The following is a 24,450-nucleotide window of genomic DNA, read 5'->3' as shown; positions in this document are numbered from 1 at the left end:
TAATTTTAGTTCGTTATAATCGTAGTTCGTAACAGGCATGTATACGGTTGAGCAAAAATACAGCAAATGGCCGGGGCCAAAAGACAAGAACACTATATCTGTCAGTTTGTTATAAGTGTGTTCGCTATTAACAGAGTTTACTATAGTATTGATTAATATATCATCTTTGAGGCAAGGAGCAAATATTACATGTACTGCTCTCGTCTCACCTTCAAACTGACGCACACGCAAGACATCACAATGTCATTGTTTAGAAGTACCTACCAATATCTCCTGTATCATGGGCTAGCCCAAATACGCCATGGAAATTTATCTAAAAATGAAAAAAATACACATCAACTAATTTTATTTTCATGTTATTGTCAAATACAGTTGCCCCTACACACTGTCAGATACCTACATTGGCCATGTCAGATACCTACATGGTGCCCCTACACACAGTCAGATACCAACATAGTTCCCCTACACACAGTCAGACACCTACATGGTGCCCCTTCACACAGTCATATACCTACATGGTGCCCCTACACACAGTCAGACACCTACATGGTGCCCCTACACACAGTCAGATACCAACATAGTTCCCCTACACACAGTCAGACACCTACATGGTGCCCCTTCACACAGTCAGATACCTACATGGTGCCCCTACACACAGTCAGACACCTACATGGTGCCCCTACACACAGTCAGACACCTACATGGTGCCCCTACACACAGTCAGATACCTACATGGTGCCCCTACACACAGTCAGATACCTACATGGTGCTCCTACACACAGTCAGATACCAACATAGTTCCCCTACACACAGTCAGACACCTACATGGTGCCCCTACACACAGTCAGACACCTACATGGTTCCCCTACACACAGTCAGATACCAACATAGTTCCCATACACACAGTCAGACACCTACATGGTGCCCCTTCACACAGTCAGACACCTACATGGTGCTCCTTCACACAGTCAGATATTTACACGGTGCCCCTACACACTGTAGACACCTACATAGGCCATGGTGCCCCTACACACTGTCAGATACCAACATGGTGCCCCTTCATGCAGTCAGACACCTACATGGTGCCCCTACACACAGTCAGATTCCTACGTGGTGCCCCTACACACAGTCAGACACCTACATGGTGCCCCTACACACAGTCAGATACCTACATGGTGCCCCTACACACAGTCAAATACCTACATGGTGCCCCTACTCACAGTCAGACACCTACATGGTGCCCCTACACACAGTCAGATACCTACATGGTGCCCCTACACACTGTCAGATACCTACATGGTGCCCCTACACACAGTCAGACACCTACATGGTGCCCCTACACACAGTCAGACACCTACATGGTGCCCCTACACACAGTCAGACACCTACATGGTTCCCCTACACACAGTCAGACACCTACATGGTGCCCCTTCACACAGTCAGACACCTACATAGTGCCCCTACACACAGTCAGACACCTACATGGTGCCCCTTCACACAGTCAGACACCTATATGGTGCCCCTACACGCAGTCAGACACCTACATGGTGCCCCTACACACAGTCAGACACCTACATGGTGCTCCTACACACAGTCAGACACCTACATGGTGCCCCTTCACACAGTCAGACACCTATATGGTGCCCCTACACACAGTCAGATACCTACATGGGGCCCCTACACACTGTCAGATACCTACATGGTGCCCCTACACACTGTCAGATACCTACATGGTGCCCCTACACACAGTCAGATACCTACATGGTGCCCCTACACACTGTCAGATACCTACATTGGCCATTGTGCCCCTACACACAGTAAGACACCTACATGTGCCCCTACACACAGTCAGACACCTACATGGTGCCCCTTCACACAGTCAGACACCTACATGGTGCCCCTACACACAGTCAGATACCTACATGGTGCCCCTACACACAGTCAGACACCTACATGGTGCTCCTACACACAGTCAGATACCTACATGGTTCCCCTACACAGAGTCAGATACCTACATGGTGCCCCTACACACAGTCAGATACCTACATGGTGCCCCTACACACAGTCAGACACCTACATGGTGCCCCTACACACAGTCAGACACCTACATGGTGCCCCTACACAGTCAGACACCTACATGGTGCCCCTACACACTGTCAGATACCTACATGGTGCCCCTACACACCGTCAGACACCTACATGGTGCCCCTACACACAGTCAGATACCTACATGGTGCCCCTACACACTGTCAGATACCTACATGGTGCCCCTACACACCGTCAGACACCTACATGGTGCCCCTACACACAGTCAGATACCTACATTGGCCATGGTCTGGAGGAAGCCCTGTGAGATCCCCAAGTTGTGCCATAACACATCTGCCACCTGATGGGACATGAAGCCGAACATGAAGACCACCAACTTCTCTGTGGCCTGCCAGACAGAAACAGCGTCATCACTTGTGGCATGGTGGTTTCAAAGAAAACAATTAATGGAAACATAACTTTCTCAGATTCCTCGGACTAAGAAGGTACCTTAGCAATGACCATGCAGGGCTTTGTTCATCTAACATAGATTTATGATAGTCACAGCATTTGATTCTTTGTTGAATTGATGATCTATTATTGGATGTGAAGATTTAGCTGAAAAGTGCCTGTGGACCGGGGCTGTGATGTGTTGTGTCCGGGACTGTACTCACCTGGTCCCAGGGTGGGGGGTACTTCCTCCGGATGTAGTTCAGGGTGGCGTTAAGGAATCCCGACCAATGGCTGTCTTCAGATATGTTGTGGTATTTACCTATTATGCAGTTAATGTGCTTTAGTATCAGTTGCATGATCGTGTTACCACAAACCACATGATTCTAAAATGAATTGGTTTGTAGACAACTTAAAATGTGCATTTAGGGTAAACTTGTAATCTCATGTTGTGATTAGTGTGCATGAAGACAAAAAAACACAGTGGTTGATCCAAATAATAATTTGAACTAAATGAACGACGTACTTAGGACATTTTTATCTGCTGCAAAACCAAATATTAACACTATGAGCCAGAATATTTTTTTCTATATAAACACAATGTAATTTTTGTGGCAGATAAAAAAAAAAATTCCCAACAATATGAAGCATAATTATTTTTTAAACCATTTTCGCAGACAATGTACTTTTTCAATAAAATCCAATTTTGGTAACACAAAAGAAACATTGTTGCAGGTCCATTATTGGACAAACATATCTATATGAAATGTGATGTGTTGACTATTGAGAATCCTCCTCATGCAAGGAAGGCTTCCTGAGAGACTCACCGTCAGCACAGATATTGGAGTAGTAGGCGTCAGGGTAGGGGCTCCCAGCCTGGAAGGCATCTTGGTGCTTCCGGAACAGCTGGAAGAATACAGCTTATTGTCAAATACATCATGTATCATGTGCATATTGAGCAATCTGAAGTTGACTGTATTGTGATTTTGTTATGTCTGATGTTGACTGTACTGTGATTTTGTTATGTCTGATGTTGACTGTATCATGTGTATTGTGATTTTGTTATGTCTGATGTTGACTGTACTGTGATTTTGTTATGTCTGATGTTGACTGTACTGTGATTTTGTTATGTCTGATGTTGACTGTACTGTGATTTTGTTATGTCTGAAGTTGACTGTATCATGTGTATTGTGATTTTGTTATGTCTGATGTTGACTGTACTGTGATTTTGTTATGTCTGATGTTGACTGTACTGTGATTTTGTTATGTCTGATGTTGACTGTACTGTGATTTTGTTATGTCTGATGTTGACTGTACTGTGATTTTGTTATGTCTGAAGTTGACTGTATCATGTGTATTGTGATTTTGTTATGTCTGATGTTGACTGTACTGTGATTTTGTTATGTCTGATGTTGACTGTACTGTGATTTTGTTATGTCTGATGTTGACTGTACTGTGATTTTGTTATGTCTGATGTTGACTGTACTGTGATTTTGTTATGTCTGAAGTTGACTGTATCATGTGTATTGTGATTTTGTTATGTCTGATGTTGACTGTACTGTGATTTTGTTATGTCTGATGTTGACTGTACTGTGATTTTGTTATGTCTGATGTTGACTGTACTGTGATTTTGTTATGTCTGATGTTGACTGTATTGTGATTTTGTTATGTCTGATGTTGACTGTATCATGTGTATTGTGATTTTGTTATGTCTGATGTTGACTGTACTGTGATTTTGTTATGTCTGATGTTGACTGTACTGTGATTTTGTTATGTCTGATGTTGACTGTACTGTGATTTTGTTATGTCTGAAGTTGACTGTATCATGTGTATTGTGATTTTGTTATGTCTGATGTTGACTGTACTGTGATTTTGTTATGTCTGATGTTGACTGTACTGTGATTTTGTTATGTCTGATGTTGACTGTACTGTGATTTTGTTATGTCTGAAGTTGACTGTATCATGTGTATTGTGATTTTGTTATGTCTTAAGTTGACTGTACTGTGATTTTGTTATGTCTGATGTTGACTGTACTGTGATTTTGTTATGTCTGATGTTGACTGTACTGTGATTTTGTTATGTCTGAAGTTGACTGTATTGACAGAAGAAAAGGATAAAGCCACTCATAAAAAACACTGAAGATTGCCATAAATATTTTGGTTCTCAGGCAATGACTTTTAAAAATTTGATGCTGTTAGGAAGCAGTCCAAAAGTCCTATGTCAGATAATGATAAATTCATATGTAACACCCACCTCTTGGTAGGTAAACTGTCCTTTCTCATCAGCAAAATGTTCAATGGCTCTGTGACCTATAAAAGGAATATATCACTACATAAATCATACCTAGAAGTATTGAATGAATTTAATACCATGCAATTCAGAGTATCAAAGTTGAAGCCAAATCTAAGTCATAATTCACAGCTAACTATGTCAAACATGCTTAATGCCATAAAGGTATGGAGACAATTCAGCTTAATTCAATCACATTAAATTCAGACACCTCCCTGTATGGAGATCTGAGGACACCTCAATAACAGGTCACATCAGGTGATGTTGCTATTGAGGCTTCTAAATTCTCGATTAGTGTGAGCAAGCCATTAAAACCAGCACATCTGATTTCTGAATCTTTCTGAATCATTTTATGAATTGACAACATAGCAAACCTTATTCACAACTGAAGAACGACAAGGGAGATAACAACCCAAAACTTATTTTAATATACCGTTAAAATATCACTTCAAACCAGCATATCTGATTTCTGAATCTAAAAAAACCCCTAACACGGCAAGATCCAAAAGTAGAAAGTACACATTATGTCGTTTCTGGGCACCATAGCATCTACACCAAAATCATGAAAAAGCAGTACCATTGCAGGAATATTTGTGTTCTGTGTTGGTTTTTAGAAATCAAAATTTCCAAATTGATGTGGGACAAATATGAAGTTAAATCATTTTAGAAAACACAAGAATCCACTAAGTCTTCCCTAAGATTGGGCAGTCAAAAGTCACTCAGGGGTCACCTGACACAATAGCTTGCATATTGCTCAGGGCGACATTAAACAAACAAACCTGCTATAGAGGTGTTCACAGATCTTCAAGCATGCAGAGGGGTATTTTAGGGGAGTGAAAGATCTGATTATAATGAGACTTGGTTTGCTTTAAAAGCAACATACTAAAGTCTTGTTTAAGCTAAAGCAACACCTTCTTAATATAACACTTTATTATAGGAGAAAGTCAGAGTATCTGTTCATTCTGGAAAATTAAAACACATCTGTAACCTTTGAACACTCCATTATTTTTCAGGAATGGAGAGCTGTTTTTCAACTATACATTATCTTGAACCAGTATTTGAATTAATTACCACTTGGAATAGACGGAATTATTTCTTACATTTATTGACAAGTGAATAATTTCATTTTTTCCCCGAAAACGTGTCGCCATTGGGGTTTGAACCCGCATCGTTTGATTTGAGAATGTGTAATTGTCAACCTCAGCTACGGCGGCACATGAAGGTATGGTGTAAAATTAACTATTAAATATTTTCATAATTTTGCATAATGCTTAAAAGCTCAAAATAATATGTATATAATTTGTGTTAGAGCACGTTACCTACAACAATGTTCATATTTATAGCAATTTGATAAACCTTTGACGAGAAAAAACAAATCAGATAAGATATATATCCTTGTTCGGGGCTGTATATTTCCTATTATTCCCATCAGCATGTATTGACAATGTGCAAGCGATTGATAAATACTGGTTTAGGACCCAACGAAATTATGTGTACCATGCATTGTAACTGTCAGCTCGCGACAGAGCTTGGTGCATGTGCAACAGCGGCAGACAAGGTATTTCGCGCGCATCATGCAAGGGACATTCACCCAGTATAAATACAGTCCACAAAGAGTTCTGATTTATTTTGAAAATATTTTCCACAATAGAATATTTTGTCAAAGTGTAAAAGAGATGATGAGTTTTAAGTAGGGGAATATCCTCGTAGCTCTCCATTCCTCTGTGGGTCCTCTGCTCCAGTATTTTCAAGGAATGGAGAGTTACTCGGATATTCCCCTCCATGTAATGTAGACTTGCACCAAAGACACTTGAACTTTGTCCAACCTTAAACACATCCCTACTTGTCAGCAGTGGGACGATACACCGATGCATTAGTGGATCTCCTACTTCTCAATACAAGTTACCGGGTAATAAAGAATATTACATCAAACACTAATTAGTAGTAAAAACATAAATAGAGAATACTACACTCATTCTCGTTAGATACCATTTTTACGAAATGAGTGGACTTTCTATAGTATCTGAACAAGCGAAAGCAAGATCAGTTTCATAAAAATAGGCATCAAACGAGAGTGAGTGCTGTATCTTATTTTTATTACCCATGTCAAAATATGTATTTAAGTGTAAATACATAAAAACTTTCTTTCATTGACAGATGAAACTGAAACCGGTTGCAAATCTGGTTGTGCATGAATATTGATATATGCCCAAATATGGGAATTGTCGACATTTCTATGCATACGCATTAACAACATGTTCCTGCTGTTGTGTGTGCAAACATGACAGCATCAACCCTCAAGATCTTTTTAAAGAATATATTCAACTTATGGAAATTCAAGCGCATTGTTGTTAGTTCCTGGCTGTGCAATCAAAATTTTGCGGTTTGCTTGATCTATCTGCTGAATTTATATCCTGTCCGTACCATTTTGGTAGAGGGAAATTAGAGTGCTTGCCAAAGACATTCATGTTAACTGTACGGCCTGATGCTGAAGACGTTAAAATCAACAAACTAAAGTTTGCTTGCATGTCAGTGACAGCTTCGAACAAAGGGCAAGGTCACCATCCATATAAGAAAAGACAACTGGATCTACTCACAGCGTTTTCCGCTAGGGAATGTTATTGTTCGCATTTGGGATGTTCTGAGCCACAAAATCAGAAGTCAGGCACACTTCCACAGAGTTTTTGAACGATTTTCATCAGAACTGTTCACTTTGAGTGATCTGGTCGTGCAGTCGTGTATGTTTATTGATGAACAAACATCTCCCGAAACAGTGCCGAAAAAAAAACGCTTTAAAGGGGACAGTGATGGCACAACCGGAGCATCCAGATAGTCCAGATATATATCCAGATAGTTAAAACTGACTTCATTTCACCACGCTTATCCTTTTATGTTAAATCAAATTGAAAGTCAAGAAAGTTGTTGGGTGCGTCACGCTCATAGGGACCCTCGATCTATCGATCGGTAATAGTACATTGCAAATGGATATAGCTTGATTATATAATGTCTGTAGTAGCTCTGTGCATAACTAATACAGAATGCAAAGCAAAGTTGATGCGTGTGACTATCTTGTTTGGTATAATAAAGTGTGTGTAAATGTCTCTCGCTTTCATGAGATTGCTTCAGTTCTGCATAGCTGCAAATAGAATGACGTCTTGCACTTTTTTATGAATGAAAAAAGTAATTCAGGTGTGACAGAGGTCACGGTTATCCATCGAAATGACTACACACACGTGACGTACAGATTTAGTATCTTACCACCTGTATCTTCACCATGTTGGTAATAAATATTTTTATCCATTGTGCCAGGTATTTGTCAATCCTGTCTATGGAAAGGATGGCTTTCACACCACAGAAAAGAACACATGCAAGTATCGTGATACATATTGGATCGTGAGCAATGTATCGTGAGACATACTGGATCGCACAGTTGGTTTATCATCCCAGCACTATTACTTTTAGACTTTAACAAAACATTAAAGTGGAAAATACTTAAAAAAATGTAGTCTGTATCTCTACTGTGTGAGTTGCCACTGTAGTGTATTTGTAAGACTGTACATCATGTTCAGGTACTTGTTCGACCTGCGCCTAGACTGGGAGGAACATCAAGCAACAAGACGTGTGAACTGAACGATGATTTATTCTGAACTGACCACAGGTACATAGTCATGACGTCACTCCGATGCCGGGGCACGTGAGGTATGGCGTAGTAGTGCGTGCACATTGGCGCTCACAATATGTCAACAAACCTAACACAACATTTCTCCCCCTTGAAACGAAAATCTAACACCCCTCTGATGTACTAAGAAAAAGAACAATTACAACATTACAACTTTTGACACTGACCCACTAAGTTACACAAAACGAATCCCTTGTTTAACACAGTAAATAACTTAACCACACTTTTAGTTTATGATCTATGGCATTACAGATTAAGTCTGTCAGGAGCTGTTACTGTCTTAGTTGATCGCCTGACAGCTTGTTTTATAACCATGGTAACTGCTGGGGCGACACACACACCTGCCTCCCAACATTCAATGTTCTACCCGAATCATCACCACATGCATTAGTGTCTGTCTTGCCAGATGGTACAATTATTGCATCTGACATCTTAGTCTCATGAGTCTGACACCATCCCACTCTTGGTCGAAAGTTTGTCACCTTCTACACTGTCTGTAGCAATTCTACCTCGAAGTTGATCAAGATGGCGTCGACAACTCCTGTCACCAACACCAACTTCATAATGTCTCTCTACATATTTTGTCAAAACTTGCCCGGGTATCCATTTGTCATGTGCATGATAATCATGCACCCACACCTCCTGGTTTACTTGCAGTTGTCTAGTCTCAACTGGATCACTCATTTGACCTGCCAACTTAGATGACATAGCAGACTGAATGTCTGGTTTCAGCAAGTCTAACTTTGTCCTTAATTCTCGACCCAGAAACAACTTTGCTGGAGTTTCACGGGTAGTGCAATGAGGAGTCGACCTGTAAGCCAGCAGAAACTGATCAACCTTTGTCAACACAGATCCTACGTCTTCCTTAGCTGCCTTCATGGCCTGTTTGAATGACTGGACTGCCCTCTCAGCTTGTCCATTAGTGAGGTGAGGTGAAATTGGGTTTAACGTCGCGTCCAAGATTATTGCACTTATATAGCGACGTGCATGCACGTGTGTGTGTGTGGCTGCTTGTACTAGTCCGGACTGATGCCGATTTATAGTACTAGCTCACTGAGATACCATGCCGCAGTTTAACATGAATACCCCACTCAGACACAGTATACTGACTCCGAGCCGACCAGTCCTTGTTTTAGCCCCTTAATGTCGAACGCCAGACAGGGTACCAACAAGTACCATCTTTTAACGTCTTTTGGTATGACGCGACCGGGGATCGAACCCCGGACCTTCCGCTCTCCGGGGGGACGCTCTACCACTAGACCACGGAGGCGGCTTTGTCCATTAGTAGCCGGATGATATGGAGCTGACAAAATATGTTTGACACCATTGCATTTCAAAAATGCTTCAAACTCTTTTGACACAAATTGTGGTCCATTATCTGTAACCACTTGATGTGGCACACCAAACTGTGCACACAGCTTTCGTACTTCCTTCACTGCAGCACTAGATGTTGTAGAATTCATTGCTACAATTTCTGTCCATTTTGAAAATGCATCTACAGTTGACAGAAACATGTGACCCATAAATGGCCCTGCAAAGTCAAGATGAATGCGGGTCCATGGACATGACGGCGGAGCCCATGGGTGTACAGGGGCTAACTGTGGATTGTTGTGAGTGTTCTGGTATGTTGAACATGTCTTGGCAATTTCCTCTATTTCACCGTCTATCCCAGGCCACCAAATGTAACTTCTTGCTACAGATTTCATTTTCACAACTCCAAAATGTCCCGTGTGTAATTCTTGCAACACAGTCTGTCTCATTACTACTCTCATTCCCCACATCACACAGCCAATATGTACAGTGAGTTCAAACCTTCGACTGTGATATGCTTTCATCATGAAATCTTCCCCATGCTCTCTTGTCCATCCATTCATCACCGCTGTGTACACTTGAGACAGGAGAGGATCACGTCTTGTTTCGTTTCTAACGTCAGCAGCAGTAACCGGTAGTTGCTCAAACTGTCGGTTGTAAAACATCTCTACCTCATCTGGTGATTCTTTCTGCTCCCTGGTAACATTGACAAGTGGAAGTCTGGATAACACATCAGGATTTGCATGCTTCTCTGATGCCTTATACTTAATCTCATAATCATATGCACTTAGGATGAGCGCCCATCTCTGCATCCGAGCAGCCGCAAGTGTAGGCACGGGTCTTCCAGCTCCAAACAAAACAGTCAGTGGGTGATGATCTGTGATTAATGTCAAATGTCTGCCATAAATGTACACCAAAAATAATCCCCAAAGCTTCTTTGTCTATTTGAGAATATCCACTCTCAGCTTTCTTCAGTGTGCGGGAAGCAAATGCAATGGGCCTTTCCAAACCGTCCTTTGTAACATGTGATAGTACTGCTCCAACATGATATGACGAAGCATCACATGCAAAGCGTATGGGTAGTGAAGAATCGTAATGCAGGTGCACATGCACCAAGGTCGGTCGCAGGCTCACAACAGTGATACATGTATCAGTTACAGTATAAGCGACATCAGTTACCCTATAACCGACATCAGTTACAGTATAAGCGACATCAGTTACAGTATAACCGACATCAGTTACCCTATAAGCGACATCAGTTACCCTATAAGCGACATCAGTTACAGTATAAGCCACATCAGTTACCGTATAAGCGACATCAGTTACCGTATAAGCAACATCAGTTACAGTATAAGCCACATCAGTTACCGTATAAGCGACATCAGTTACAGTATAAGCCACATCAGTTACAGTATAAGCCACATCAGTTACAGTATAAGCGACATCAGTTACAGTATAAGCGACATCAGTTACAGTATAAGCCACATCAGTTACCGTATAAGCGACATCAGTTACAGTATAAGCAACATCAGTTACAGTATAAGCCACATCAGTTACAGTATAAGCGACATCAGTTACAGTATAAGCCACATCAGTTACCGTATAAGCGACATCAGTTACAGTATAAGCCACATCAGTTACCGTATAAGCGACATCAGTTACCGTATAAGCAACATCAGTTACAGTATAAGCCACATCAGTTACAGTATAAGCCACATCAGTTACCGTATAAGCGACATCAGTTACAGTATAAGCGACATCAGTTACAGTATAAGCGACATCAGTTACAGTATAAGCGACATCAGTTACCGTATAAGCGACATCAGTTACAGTATAAGCCACATCAGTTACCGTATAAGCGACATCAGTTACAGTATAAGCAACATCAGTTACAGTATAAGCCACATCAGTTACAGTATAAGCGACATCAGTTACAGTATAAGCCACATCAGTTACCGTATAAGCGACATCAGTTACAGTATAAGCGACATCAGTTACAGTATAAGCGACATCAGTTACAGTATAAGCGACATCAGTTACCGTATAAGCGACATCAGTTACAGTATAAGCGACATCAGTTACCCTATAAGCCACATCAGTTACCGTATAAGCGACATCAGTTACAGTATAAGCCACATCAGTTACAGTATAAGCGACATCAGTTACAGTATAAGCGACATCAGTTACAGTATAAGCCACATCAGTTACCGTATAAGCGACATCAGTTACAGTATATACAGTTATACAGCCACATCAGTTACAGTATAAGCGACATGTAGCCCACTTGTGCATTATTCAATGCAGTACAGTGTATGAATAGGTGATGCCTGCGTTTGATCAGTAAATAACACTGTGTGAAGGTACTTGGGCTGAAAGTTGAAAATGCAGCATTGGGTAACTATTAGGGCTGGGATGGGTAACTCGAGAACCCAGGTCGGGTTGGTACTGAGTAGGACCCGGGTACAGGACTACCCGGACCCATGGTTAGTCACGTGATATATTGTTTAATGACAAAAATTATCTACAACTCTATGGTAACACTACAAGTAACTAATGTTTGCATTCCTTCCGATTTTTCATATGGTTGAATAAAGATATAACTTAATTCAACTTCAGTGTATGAATGACCAGATTGTTTAATACATGTATCTAAAAATGTTTTGCCAGGGCTATGCTAAGGATGTTCCAAATCGGACATTTTGAGACATCTCCTGAAAGCTACAGTGGGTACCTGGGTAGGGTCGGGTAATAGGGAGGTGGATACCTGGGTAGTAAATTTGGACTCGTCCCAGCCCTAGTAACTATGCACAGTGACAGTGTTGTTTGTGTTATTGGGTTTTTGAAATTGTATTTGTATGCAAGCAACTAAGAAATTAATTGAGCCACCATCTAACACCTCACCTCACCATCTAACACCTCACCTCACATTTAAACACTCTGCCCTGAATCATATCATCATCCCCAAGTACAGACCTCACCATCTAACACCTCACCTCACCATCTAACACCTCACCTCACAACTAAACACTCTGCCTTGAATCCTATCATCATCCTCAAGTACAGACCTCACTATCTAACACCTCACCTCAAAACTAAACATTCTGCCTTGAATCTTATCATCATCCCCAAGTACAGACCTCACCATCTAACACCTCACCTCACCATCTAACACCTCACCTCAAAACTAAACACTCTGCCTTGAATCATATCATCATCCCCAAGTACAGACCTCACATCTAACACCTCACCTCACAACTAAACACTCTGCCTTGAATCATATCATCATCCCCAAGTACAGACAGATGAAGAAAATGTCCTTCCTGGTTCCTTGCTCCTTTACTTGGTGTAAGAATGGTTGTGTTTTAACCAATATTTCACCATGTGACAAAAATCAACAATTCAGCTGGTGCCCATAACAAATTTGGGACTTGTGACATTGAGCATTCTGCACCAACTGCTGACCAATACTTGCTACACCTAATCTCTATCACGTCTATGTTAGAAATAGATGTGACGAGATGTGAATCACATTGACGACAGTTTATGTACACATTTGTCTTGAATATGGTAACCAGTTGGAATATTTAAGTATAACAACATAAGTGAAAAGACTGCTGCTTCACATATCTAATCATTAATTTATTGTGGCTTTGTAATACAAGTAAATTGAAAGTTTGCGACGACAGCTGCCTATAACACACCACATGTACTGAACCAGTTGCCATATTTGCATTCATATGAAAACTATATATTATTTTATTTAAATTACCACCTATACAAACTATTGAAACATATTGCTCTATCATCTATGCTGCCAGAATGAAATGTCACAGCAATAATTAAAACTACTGTATTAGCCACGCACAAAGGGAGGTACTTATCAACACAAGTTCAATTGTTGTTGGAAAACGAGTGGTAGAAAATAAACTTAGTTCAAATATTGATGAAACTCAAAAATGTTTGATAATAAAATACCAAGAACTAATATCCCCATCCTACACCGCTGTGTTTTTTTTTGTAAAACAGTCTGTAATACACATGAAAATACGGACTGTCACATCAATTTTCAGACTTAGTATGGAGCACTTATAAATATTACTTACACATTTATCTAGAAGATGATATGGGGGTGACTTATTACAATGAACATCTGTTGAAGAACAATTAATATTGCATATCATTCATGAGAATACTAAACAAAAACCTTTTCATACACATTTTGATTCAACATTTTTCTTACAGGCTGGGTCATCATGAAACTCCAGGAAGTAATATTAAGTTAATGAGGAACAAAATAGTGAACTGACCACAGATATCACAAGTCCTAATAAGGTAAAAGAAATGGACGAGCTCTAAGAAGTAAAAACAACTGCATGAAACAAGATCTATTTCAAACTGTAAAAAACTAATATTTTGTATTTCTCCAGCTGACCCATTATTTTTCTGTCACACAAGGCCCATCCCCAACCTGAAAAATTGTATTTCTTGATATCTGTGACCAGTCCATAACATGAAAGCAGAGCAATCGCCAATAGGGAAATAAAATGGGTAAAACTACCGTCCGTAACAAGCTGGTAACCCCTTCCTCATTTAAAAATAAAGATCTTAGACTACTTGCTATAAGCATTAAAAATCATTTATGTTATATATAAATATAATGTGGAAAAACAAAAGTTACAAATATTTATGGGTTATAGTTATTAAGTTAGGTTTAGGGCCGATTGACCTACATCAGGTAGGGCCATGTCTTGACAGCTGGACCCCACCGCAATGTTCGGTCACCCTACTATAATAACAAGGAACATGTAAACATTCAACATTTCATATGGGATTAGAAGTTTTGAAGGTCAGCAAATACATATCTTTGATGTAGATCAATCCAAACTTACTGATTTCGATGTGTGTAGTCGTACCGCATCCCGATGTCAACGAATACGTTAAACTCACAAGAAAGATGTAAATAATTCCGTGGTGATTTTCTGCCGCCATTTTGTCCCGAACCAAATCACATGACTGATCACGTGAATGTCATAACACCAAGAAGAGAACGTTTTCCTCAGGGTATAGATCTATATTTAGTTAACATTGTATGTTTTGATTGTTTTACTAGATGGCGTTCGTTGTAGATAATATCACGTACATTTATTGCATTATTCACGTCCGTGGAGATAAGCATAATTGTATACACAATTCGATAATTTGATAGGATTAATCCATCACCAATTTACACTTATTGTGTTTTGTTTAATTGCGTTTCTTTGATAACTTGTATATTTCTAAAACTAAATGGCTGTCATTATTTCTTATGCCCTTATAAAACCTATACATAATTTCAACTTAAGTTTAGCACTCATGATAACCGCCCTCCGCTACAATAATCTATTGTGACAAATTAGACTTTTCCAAGATTTGGTTCTGACTGAATATTGAAGTTAGTTATCACCAGTGTACGCTGAATGTATGCATGTCGACATATCCCTAAAAACAGGAGCATAAACTCGCCCATACCATCTAATAGCAGGGATTTATATGCCAGCGATAGGTGATCCAGGTTAGAATAGGTCTTCAGCAACCCATGCTTGTCATAAGAGGCGACTATGCTTGTCGTAAGTGGCGACTAACGGGGCTGGGTGGTCAGATCTGTTGACTAGGTTGATGCATGTCATCGTATCCCATTTACGTGGATCGATGCTCATGATATCAATCACTAGATTGTTTACCGGCAGTCGTAATAGCCTAACTATTGCTGAGTGCGGCGTTAAACAACAAACAAACAAAGTCTGGGACAGACTAGGTCACGTGACACGTGCTGTTTTCTGAATCTTTTGTTTATGAAGTCATCAGCGCGAACTACAACTAACACTTAAGGGAAAAGTAGACATGTGATAGTTCGTTCAACAATACAAAACACCTCAGTGTTAAATGGATATACCACGTGCTATGTGGTGTAACATAATATATCCACGGTTAGGGTAGAGGCGACAAGACCTTTACCGGTATACGGTCTCTGGTTTTGGTCATTGTGTACCTTGCATACAAAATTCATTCAGTCGGACATTTAAAAACATAATTTAATAATAAATATTAAACAAGTCTATACACATTCTGATGTTGGACGAGGTGGTAACACATCCGATATTTTCACGGTAAAAAACCACTTATACTGCAATAGATAGACAGCATCAACACCGCACATGTGCACAAGCTCCAGATATGATAGAACTTTCAAACCCATGTTATAATCAGTGAGACATCTGTCAAATAAACTCAAAGAAACTTCCCCAATACTATGCTTTAACAAGAGTTATTGCGAGTTAACGCTAAATAAACGAAGAAAAAAGTCCTTCGAAAGAACTTGCTATAATTATTATGTGTGTAAATCTGGTATCAAGGAAAAGCGTAATTTCTTGCTTGTTTTCTGCCTCAATACCAAGCTCATGAAAATCAGATCTTAGTTCTCGTTATCGCTAAACAAAGCGAGAACTTAGATCTGATTTTAATGAGATTGCCTCAATACAGAGATCTATGATTACGGTTTTTACCAGATAATTACTCAATAAACAGACTAGGGCTGGGACGGGTAACTCGGGTAACCGGGTCGGGTCGGGTCGGTACAGAGTAGGACCGGGGTACCCACAGGACTACCCGGACTCGTGGTTAGTCACGTGATATATTGTTTAATGACTAAAATTATCTGGAAATCTATGGTGACACTAGACGTCACTAATGTTAGCTTTTCGTTCTGACTCTACACCCATTCCTTCTGATTTTTCATGTGGTTGAAAAAAGATATAACTTAAGTCAACTTCAGTGTATGCATGGCCAGATTGTTTGATACATGTATCTAAATACGTTTTGCCAGGGCTATGCTAAAAATATTCACAATCGAACATTTTGAGACATCTCCTGAGACCTAGAGTGGGTACCCGGGTATAGGTTCGGGTGATAGGGGGCGGGTACCCGGGTAGTAAATTTGGACTCGTCCCAGCCCTAAAACAGACACATGTGAACCTTTTAACATGCAAAGATGAAACAATGGTACACAAAACGTGATCTAGGCTACCAGTTGTTGGACTTTCCTGTTTGTGGAAGCCTCGGCGGCAGAGCGGGTTAGATCGCTGACTTTGTGTACTGGCGATTAGGTCCCTCACTCTGGCAGCGTGGGTTCTAATCCCGGATGGGACTCAACCCCCCAAAATACGAGAATCTGTACTATACTAAGAAGGTACCACTCTCTAAATAGCATAGTGTGTTCATATACAAATGTTGACGTGGAAACATTGTACTAAATTACATTTTGGCCTAAGGCCTTTCGTACGATTAAATATTTGATTTGATAGATCGGGACTTAGTCCTGCACCATGACTGGAATTTATATTTTTTAGGCATTTTTTAGCAAAAGAACAGGCAAGACTAGATCAAACTAACCAAGTCTAGTTTGCTTGATTAATACAGCAGAAGAGGAAAGGTTCTTTCGAAAAAATACAAATTATTATAAAGACATGTTTTCATTGACCAAGTGTTTGTCTAGTCGGGACTCATTGCATCATACTTCCCAACATCTTCGACGACACCCATTCAGTAATTATCTTTCTCGTACGCAACGCTGACATAAATTAAAGATCATTTTGTCAAATCAGCGATGAAATTAAACTTCACCCAAGAGCTGCGAGAAGCTTAAGGCCTTGGTTCTGTTTGACATTGACGCTTCGAGCTACCGGAGTCCAAAACCAATATTGTACGTGCGCATCTTTCAGTAACGCGCGGTTTAATAATAACGTTATCTCATTACATCGTTTGAATGGTGAGGTGAATTGGGGTTTACCGTCACGTTCAAGATTATTTCACTCATACACCGACGTGAAAGTGTGTGTGTGGCTGCTTGTACTAGCCCGGATTCATAGGGGATCGAACTTCCGCTCTCTGGGCAGACGTTCTATCCACCACACCACGAGGCGGTTCCCTGGTCCCATGGATCGAGATTTTGATTGGAGCCGTTCATAATTTACTCATGCACATGTTATCATTCACACTGGGCAGTGATGGCGTTTTGGGGGTATTCAATATATTTTACACTCCTGGGTCCAGTCTATTGGGTTTTGTAAACCGACGAGATGACATTTCTGAAATCTTGGCTTCCATTGTCTATTGCTAATCACCTATCAGCGCCAATTATCTGTTGGCTTCATGGGCGGATACAGCTTTTTTTAAAAGGGTGTGTGCACAATTAAGATCTATTTATTGTCTTTGGTGGTAATTTATACAGAAATAAAAAAAAATTTCGAAATAAAAGGGGGGGGGGGGGGGGGCGCACCCCCCTCTGTATCCGCCCATGGGCTTCCCTCGTTAAGTTTCCACCTTTTGTTATCTTATTACTTTTGTTGTTCTAACATACAAATATAGATGCTCTCAGCCTCATAGCAATCATACACCTGATAAAGGAGTAAGCATATTTACTAAGAAACGTTGTTCCTCATAATAAAGGAGTTGACATCCATAGATTTTCATCCTTATGTGTATCACTTCTAAATGCCTTCCAAAAACTTAGTACTATTCTTATCTTTGTCCTTTTGTTGTTTTTTTTATCGTTAGTCTATACGAAATGTATTAATAATATTATTAAATGAATTAGTAGAATGTCTAAGGGGGGCTTGTCATTTACTTATCACAGGGGAAGGGGGGTGGGTGGCGGTTAGATTGGCCTTATGACTAAATCATTTTTTATAACCCCCATATATAACATTTGTCCATACCCCCTATACAAAATGATATATATGGGGGTGTTATATATATATATATATATATATATATATATATATATGGGGGTTAATATATAATCAATATAACATTTCCATACCCCCAATAAAAAAATAACAGTCCCTAAATAATGTGCAAATTTATAAAAATAATTATTTGAAAAAATACAACTGCGTCATACTGTCACAACGGCGCTGGCATTTACCTCCAATAACTAATTATTGTGATATGAGCATGTGTGTACACGGTATAGTTACAAGCGTACACCTGTTTAAATAACCCGCCTCTCGTTTCTTAGCAGTAGCACGTGCTTTAACTTCATCTCTTACTTTCCAAACAACTAATGTTACTGAGCAAATGGGACTATTGTTGATACCAATGCATGTAAAAAAAATACTATCAAGGAATATAAAGAATACAGAATGCATTGTTTAATATAATACACGGATGTGTAAGTTACGTTACAGTTTCGTGATTTGAATTACGATTGCAGAATATCATGTATACATTGTATACCGTTAGACTTGTAGTGTGTGGTTGAGAGGTTACAGGTCATCATCTGACATCCGGAACTGGGTGTCGTGTACAGTAGGGGTGTAGATGGAAGATATTTGTTGATTTCAGGATCACCGTGATCTAATTTGACTTTTGTGGAGAGCAGTTGTGTCTGTTGTGATCTAGCCAAGACGGACAAAGCGACAATTTTGGTCTGAGAAGTTTGTGGATCCATATAACCGTGAGTAGCGTGAAATCGACCCTTACCTTATTTTGGATCTGTCAATGTCAGGAATCGTACGATGTTCTTGGAATTAATTGCCCAACCAAAGCCTCCAATTCCATGTCACGTTTAAATTACATGCAGATTCCGCCCTTGTTTGTATTTTAGGGAAGCAGCAGACAGGTGTAAACCACTCAATCCCCGTTATTGTTTGTCATGTGTATTTCAAGTCGATGGGTGTATCGTGTGTTAACGCCCCCTTGACCGATTGGCAAAATGGATAATTTGTAGTTCTTATGGGCTGTAGGCGTTTAATTTATTCATACAGCTCGACAAATAGCTTTTGATAAAGTAAACATTTTGTGTTGTTGTATTGTTATGTTTCTGATTGCTTATTTGTAAAATAATATCTTCGACAAAACAAGTTGCCTAGTTTCAACTAGCTGGGTCATATTGACCACTAGACATAAAGCAAGCAGTTTTTGGCGAATTGTTTGTTTGAAAGTACTGCCATTATATCCATATTTTTACAAACGTTTTGTAAACAATTGCAGGGTTTCAGATTGGTTCATTTTCTAGGACACTGACTGATTGTTATCCAACATGTCCTGAAGATATTTTTTAAATTTTGTAATGATGTCAAAGAATGTCCTATCAAAAAGTGATAAAATTGTGCGAATGACCTATTGCCATTTGTCCAAAATCACTGCACTTGTCAACATGTAATTTCTCTGTATTTTGGATTGTTAGGAAATTAGCGTGTTGTTTTCTGTAGTTTGGACTCGGCTTTTCATGAAATGTCTCCGTTGTGATATTACTTTTAAAACTATTATCACAAGATAATATGCAGTCATGGTTTATTTGACAATATATGATAGCGATACAATATGGTTTGAATACTTGTAGACAGGGCACTTTTTCTCTCACAAGTTTTCACAAATAAAGAAGGGGGCAAAATAAATCAAATGCCATTTGATTTGAATTAATTACAAGTTTCTTTGATGATGAAGTTATTACTCTTTAACTGGAGAAAACGGCAATGAATTCTTTTAGTTCGCCTGGACCAGAACCACTTCTTCAGCATCTTTAAACGACAATTAAACTGAACCAATGCACCAATGAAATAGAAGCTTGTCATGCTTCTTCCCACCATGGATAACACCTAAATTAGATCAAGATGTCCGATACATTACTTTTAAGATGGTATTTGTGAATGTCACATTGAAAATAATTACTTGATTTCCATTACTGTTTCATCTTTCAATGAAGTGATGATACCATGATTTGTTCCACCCATTATGATCTAATTTTCAGTTGTTTTGTTAATTGAAGAAAAAAGAAAAAAAATTCTCCTGATTCCCAGACATTGTTTTACATCAATTGTGCTACACTCAGCATGGAGTATTAGAAGCTTGAAATATGGAAAAGTCTAATAAATTAGTTATTAAATAATTGAGATTTGAAATATGTTTCAACAGAACCTTACTTGTATGTAAAATGTGTCAGATTGAAGTTATTAAAAATCTAAATTGAGAAACCTGAAACTGGTAAAATCGATCATCTTTACATCTGACTTTGACTTTTGAGTTGCTAAATTTAATACTTTATGAAACTGATTCTTACAAATGTTGACCTTCATGCTTGCCTTGGCTCAACTCATGACATTATTCAACACCTCAAGTGTCAATCAAATGTAGACTTGTTGGTCTGAAATATACACCTGAGTACACCCCCTGACTTAATTAGGTATGAATTACCCTTGTACATGTGCTTGTAGTATACACTAGCGCAACATTTGTATTTATTGCTAAGTAATTCAATATCCTGGATTCATGTTACTCTTGTGGGAGTATTTGATGCTTCCCAACTCTCCCAGCACCTTGCTGTCATATGGAATATTCATCTGTTCTAAATAATTCACAATGTACCAGTGGATGATTGGGAAAATGCGAACAGTAAGAACTTGTTATATTGGACGGAACTTTGGGATTGGTCTCAGGACTTAACATTTTTTAAATGACACCCTTCCCCCTCCAAAAAGCAATGACCAGTCCCTAAATAATGTTCAAGTTTATTAACACAAAATTGTTTGAAAAGATAATACTGATTCATTTTTCAGTCCCACTCACCAACCCCCCAGTTGTGATGAATCTTGGTGTCCACCCCCCCCCCCTCTTTAACTGTGTAATTTTCTTTTCACCCCCTAATCTTATCACTCCTCTCCAAGCCCCAACCCCCATAATAAATGACCAGTCCCTTACAGAGATATTGCTGCTTTTCCAAGATAATGTAGATAAAAATACTTTACCTGTTATAACTAAGTTTAGTTATTTGAGCAATATGAGAGACTTATCTTAATTCATGACATATCTGAATCCTGTGTGCCACAATAATCTTGTACCCATGTATGGTCATCGTGTCAGTATTGGATGGTTGGTTGAATTCATTGGTCATAATGCAGGCATTGTGTAGCAGAACAACAAGCTTCTTAGTGGCTTGTCTTCTGGGAAATATATTTGTAAGCTTCATCAAGCCAGTTTGTTTATACTTGAACGAGCTCACATTGTGTCCTACAATACAGACCCAGCATATGCCACACTGGACAGTGCATACTTCACACAAGACCCAGCATACTTTTCACTTGACCCAGCATACTTCACACTTGGCCTAGGATACTTCACACTAGACCCAGCATGCTTCACACTAGACCCAGAATACTTCACACTAGACCCAGCATGCTTCACACTAGACCCAGCATGCTTCACACTAGACCCAGCATGCTTCACACTAGACCCAGCATGTTGCTTCACACTAGACCCAGCATGCTTCACACTAGACCCAGCATGCTTCACACTAGACCCAGCATGCTACACACTAGACCCAGCATGCTTCACACTAGACCCAGCATGCTTCACACTAGACCCAGCATACTTCACACTAGACCCAGAATAATTCACACTAAACCCAGCATGCTTTACACTAGACCCAGCATGCTTCACACTAGACCCAGCATGCTTCACACTAGACCCAGCAAACTTTACACTAGACCTAGCATACTTCACACTAGACCCAGCATACTTCACACTTGATCCAGAATACTTCACACTAGACCCAGCATGCTTCACACTAGACCCAGCATGCTACACACTAGACCCAGCATGCTTCACACTAGACCCAGCATGCTTCACACTAGACCCAGCATACTTCACACTAGACCCAGAATAATTCACACTAAACCCAGCATGCTTTACACTAGACCCAGCATGCTTCACACTAGACCCAGCATGCTTCACACTAGACCCAGCAAACTTTACACTAGACCTAGCATACTTCACACTAGACCCAGCATACTTCACACTTGATCCAGAATACTTCACACTAGACCCAGCATGCTTCACACTAGACCCAGCATGCTTCACACTAGACCCAGCATACTTCACACTAGACCCAGCATGCTTCACACTAGACCCAGAATACTTCAAACTAGACCCAGCAAACTTTACACTAGACCTAGCATACTTCACACTAGACCCAGCATACTTCACACTTGATCCAGAATACTTCACACTAGACCCAGCATGCTTCACACTAAACCCAGCATGCTTCACACTAAACCCAGCATACTTCACACTAAACCCAGCATACTTCACACTAGACCCAGCATACTTCACACTAGACCTAGCATACTTCACACTAGACCCAGCATACTTCACACTAGACCCAGCATGCTTCACACTAGACCCAGCATACTTCACACTAGATCCAGCAAACTTTACACTAGACCTAGCATACTTCACACTAGACCCAGCATACTTCACACTAGACCCAGCATGCTTCACACTAGACCCAGCATACTTCACACTAGACCCAACATACTTCAGACTTTGGTATTCCTGACACTAGACCCAGAAAGCAGCACACCATTCTGACCATAGACTCTGCCCTGTGGGGCTTCCCTGTCAGAGTTAAGATATCCAGCACTTAATGCATCTCGTAACAATAGACTGATTGGTTAATTCAGGCTTTGTGACTGGTTGTGTGTCATCGTACCCTGATTGCATTGGATATAGATCAAAGCTTGATCATGCTACCAACCACTTGTTTACCCCGTCTGGACTCGATGATCTGCAGACAGTTGTTATATTGCGTGAATATTGCTGCAGTCAACGAAATCTCAAGGACCCAGCATATCTCAGACTAAGCTAAAGATACTTGACAGCTGAATTGATCTTCATAACAAAACAGACCATTCCTCTTGTCAAAAGCAGCAGTGAAAAAACACACAAGTAGATTGAATTCAGGAAAACATCTTCACCAAGTTTGCTGCTGCTGTATCTACACCTTGAACCATAAGGGCAGCCTTGCCTGAGTTGGGGGAAGTGTATGGCTGATACAGGGAGAGAGAGATTCATCTCTAAGGTCAACATTCATTAACAGCATATGTTTTGTCGAGCAGTGTCAAAATATTTTGTCAACCAGTAGTCAGGCAATTCATCATGAAGGATGCCACATCAAGCCCACTTTCCTCTGCTAAATATGATTGGACTATAGCACATATCGATAAGCCAATCAGAGAACGTTTTATACAATCATCATCTGGGTTCCGAAAACTAGGCCGGTGCCATATAGCTCGTCGCATTTGCGCTGAAGTTCAGTCAACAATTAAGCAAAGAGAAGTATTTTCTAAGTCTTTCCAAGTTTAAAATTAATTCGCCCTAGTACTGTGCTTGTAAGAATTACAATGATGAGAAGTCACCATCTTTGTGAAGCCCTACTGTGAAGTTAAAAACAGCACTCTGATTGGATATCTCGTTTTCATTGCAAGGGGCACAACTGTGATCTCCACAAGGTGGCCCCACGATTGACCCAAGAAAAGTGCACTTGATGTGGCAAGGATGGAAACTAAGCTTATTATAGGCTAGTGGACACGCTTGCCTTTGGAAGATGTGTTGTGACATGATACATCCATTTCTAGTTATATGATACAAGCACTACTGTAGGTTTTGTAAAGAGAGTATAGTCAGTCGAACAGTTTTGTCAGTCGAACAGTCCAAAAACATAAGTTAGAATAAAGCTGTTATATATTAATATTAATCTGTGAATTTTACAAGTAGATTTGTCTCATGCCAATTAAAAACACAGGATGTCTTGACATGTTAATATTGGTGTCAGTATCCTGGTTGGTAGGTGGAAAAAAATAAAATAAAAGACATTTCAGATT

The 24,450-nt window shown here is 39.9% G+C and overlaps 2 protein-coding genes across 7 annotated transcripts in view; one reads left to right on the top strand and one right to left on the bottom strand.

Moving 5' to 3' along the window:
- Positions 1-14,760, bottom strand: part of LOC124113065 (phosphatidylinositol-glycan-specific phospholipase D-like) — a 47,247-nt gene extending 32,487 nt beyond the window's left edge. Inside the window, exons 1-6 of the mRNA XM_048399847.1 lie at positions 14,644-14,760; positions 4,729-4,784; positions 3,303-3,381; positions 2,700-2,797; positions 2,324-2,434; positions 265-313 (exon numbers count right to left, since the gene is read on the bottom strand). Of these exons, the coding sequence (XP_048255804.1) occupies positions 265-313; positions 2,324-2,434; positions 2,700-2,797; positions 3,303-3,381; positions 4,729-4,784; positions 14,644-14,743 (493 nt within the window). The 5' untranslated portion in view covers positions 14,744-14,760. The remainder of the gene's footprint in view (positions 1-264; positions 314-2,323; positions 2,435-2,699; positions 2,798-3,302; positions 3,382-4,728; positions 4,785-14,643) is intronic.
- A 4,291-nt stretch (positions 14,761-19,051) lies between these two features.
- The window catches only part of LOC124111921 (disabled homolog 1-like), a 39,862-nt gene continuing 34,463 nt past the window's right edge, over positions 19,052-24,450 (top strand). For all 6 annotated transcript variants that reach the window (XM_048399846.1, XM_046471834.2, XM_046471835.2 and 3 more), the window contains exon 1: positions 19,052-19,247. The gene's annotated coding sequence lies outside the window, so the exon portion shown is untranslated. The remainder of the gene's footprint in view (positions 19,248-24,450) is intronic.

This window comes from Haliotis rufescens, unplaced genomic scaffold (assembly GCF_023055435.1).
Source record: "Haliotis rufescens isolate VD_foot unplaced genomic scaffold, xgHalRufe1.0.p SCAF_2, whole genome shotgun sequence".
Classification (NCBI taxonomy): domain Eukaryota; kingdom Metazoa; phylum Mollusca; class Gastropoda; order Lepetellida; family Haliotidae; genus Haliotis; species Haliotis rufescens.
This window is presented reverse-complemented; position numbering and strand designations above follow the sequence as displayed.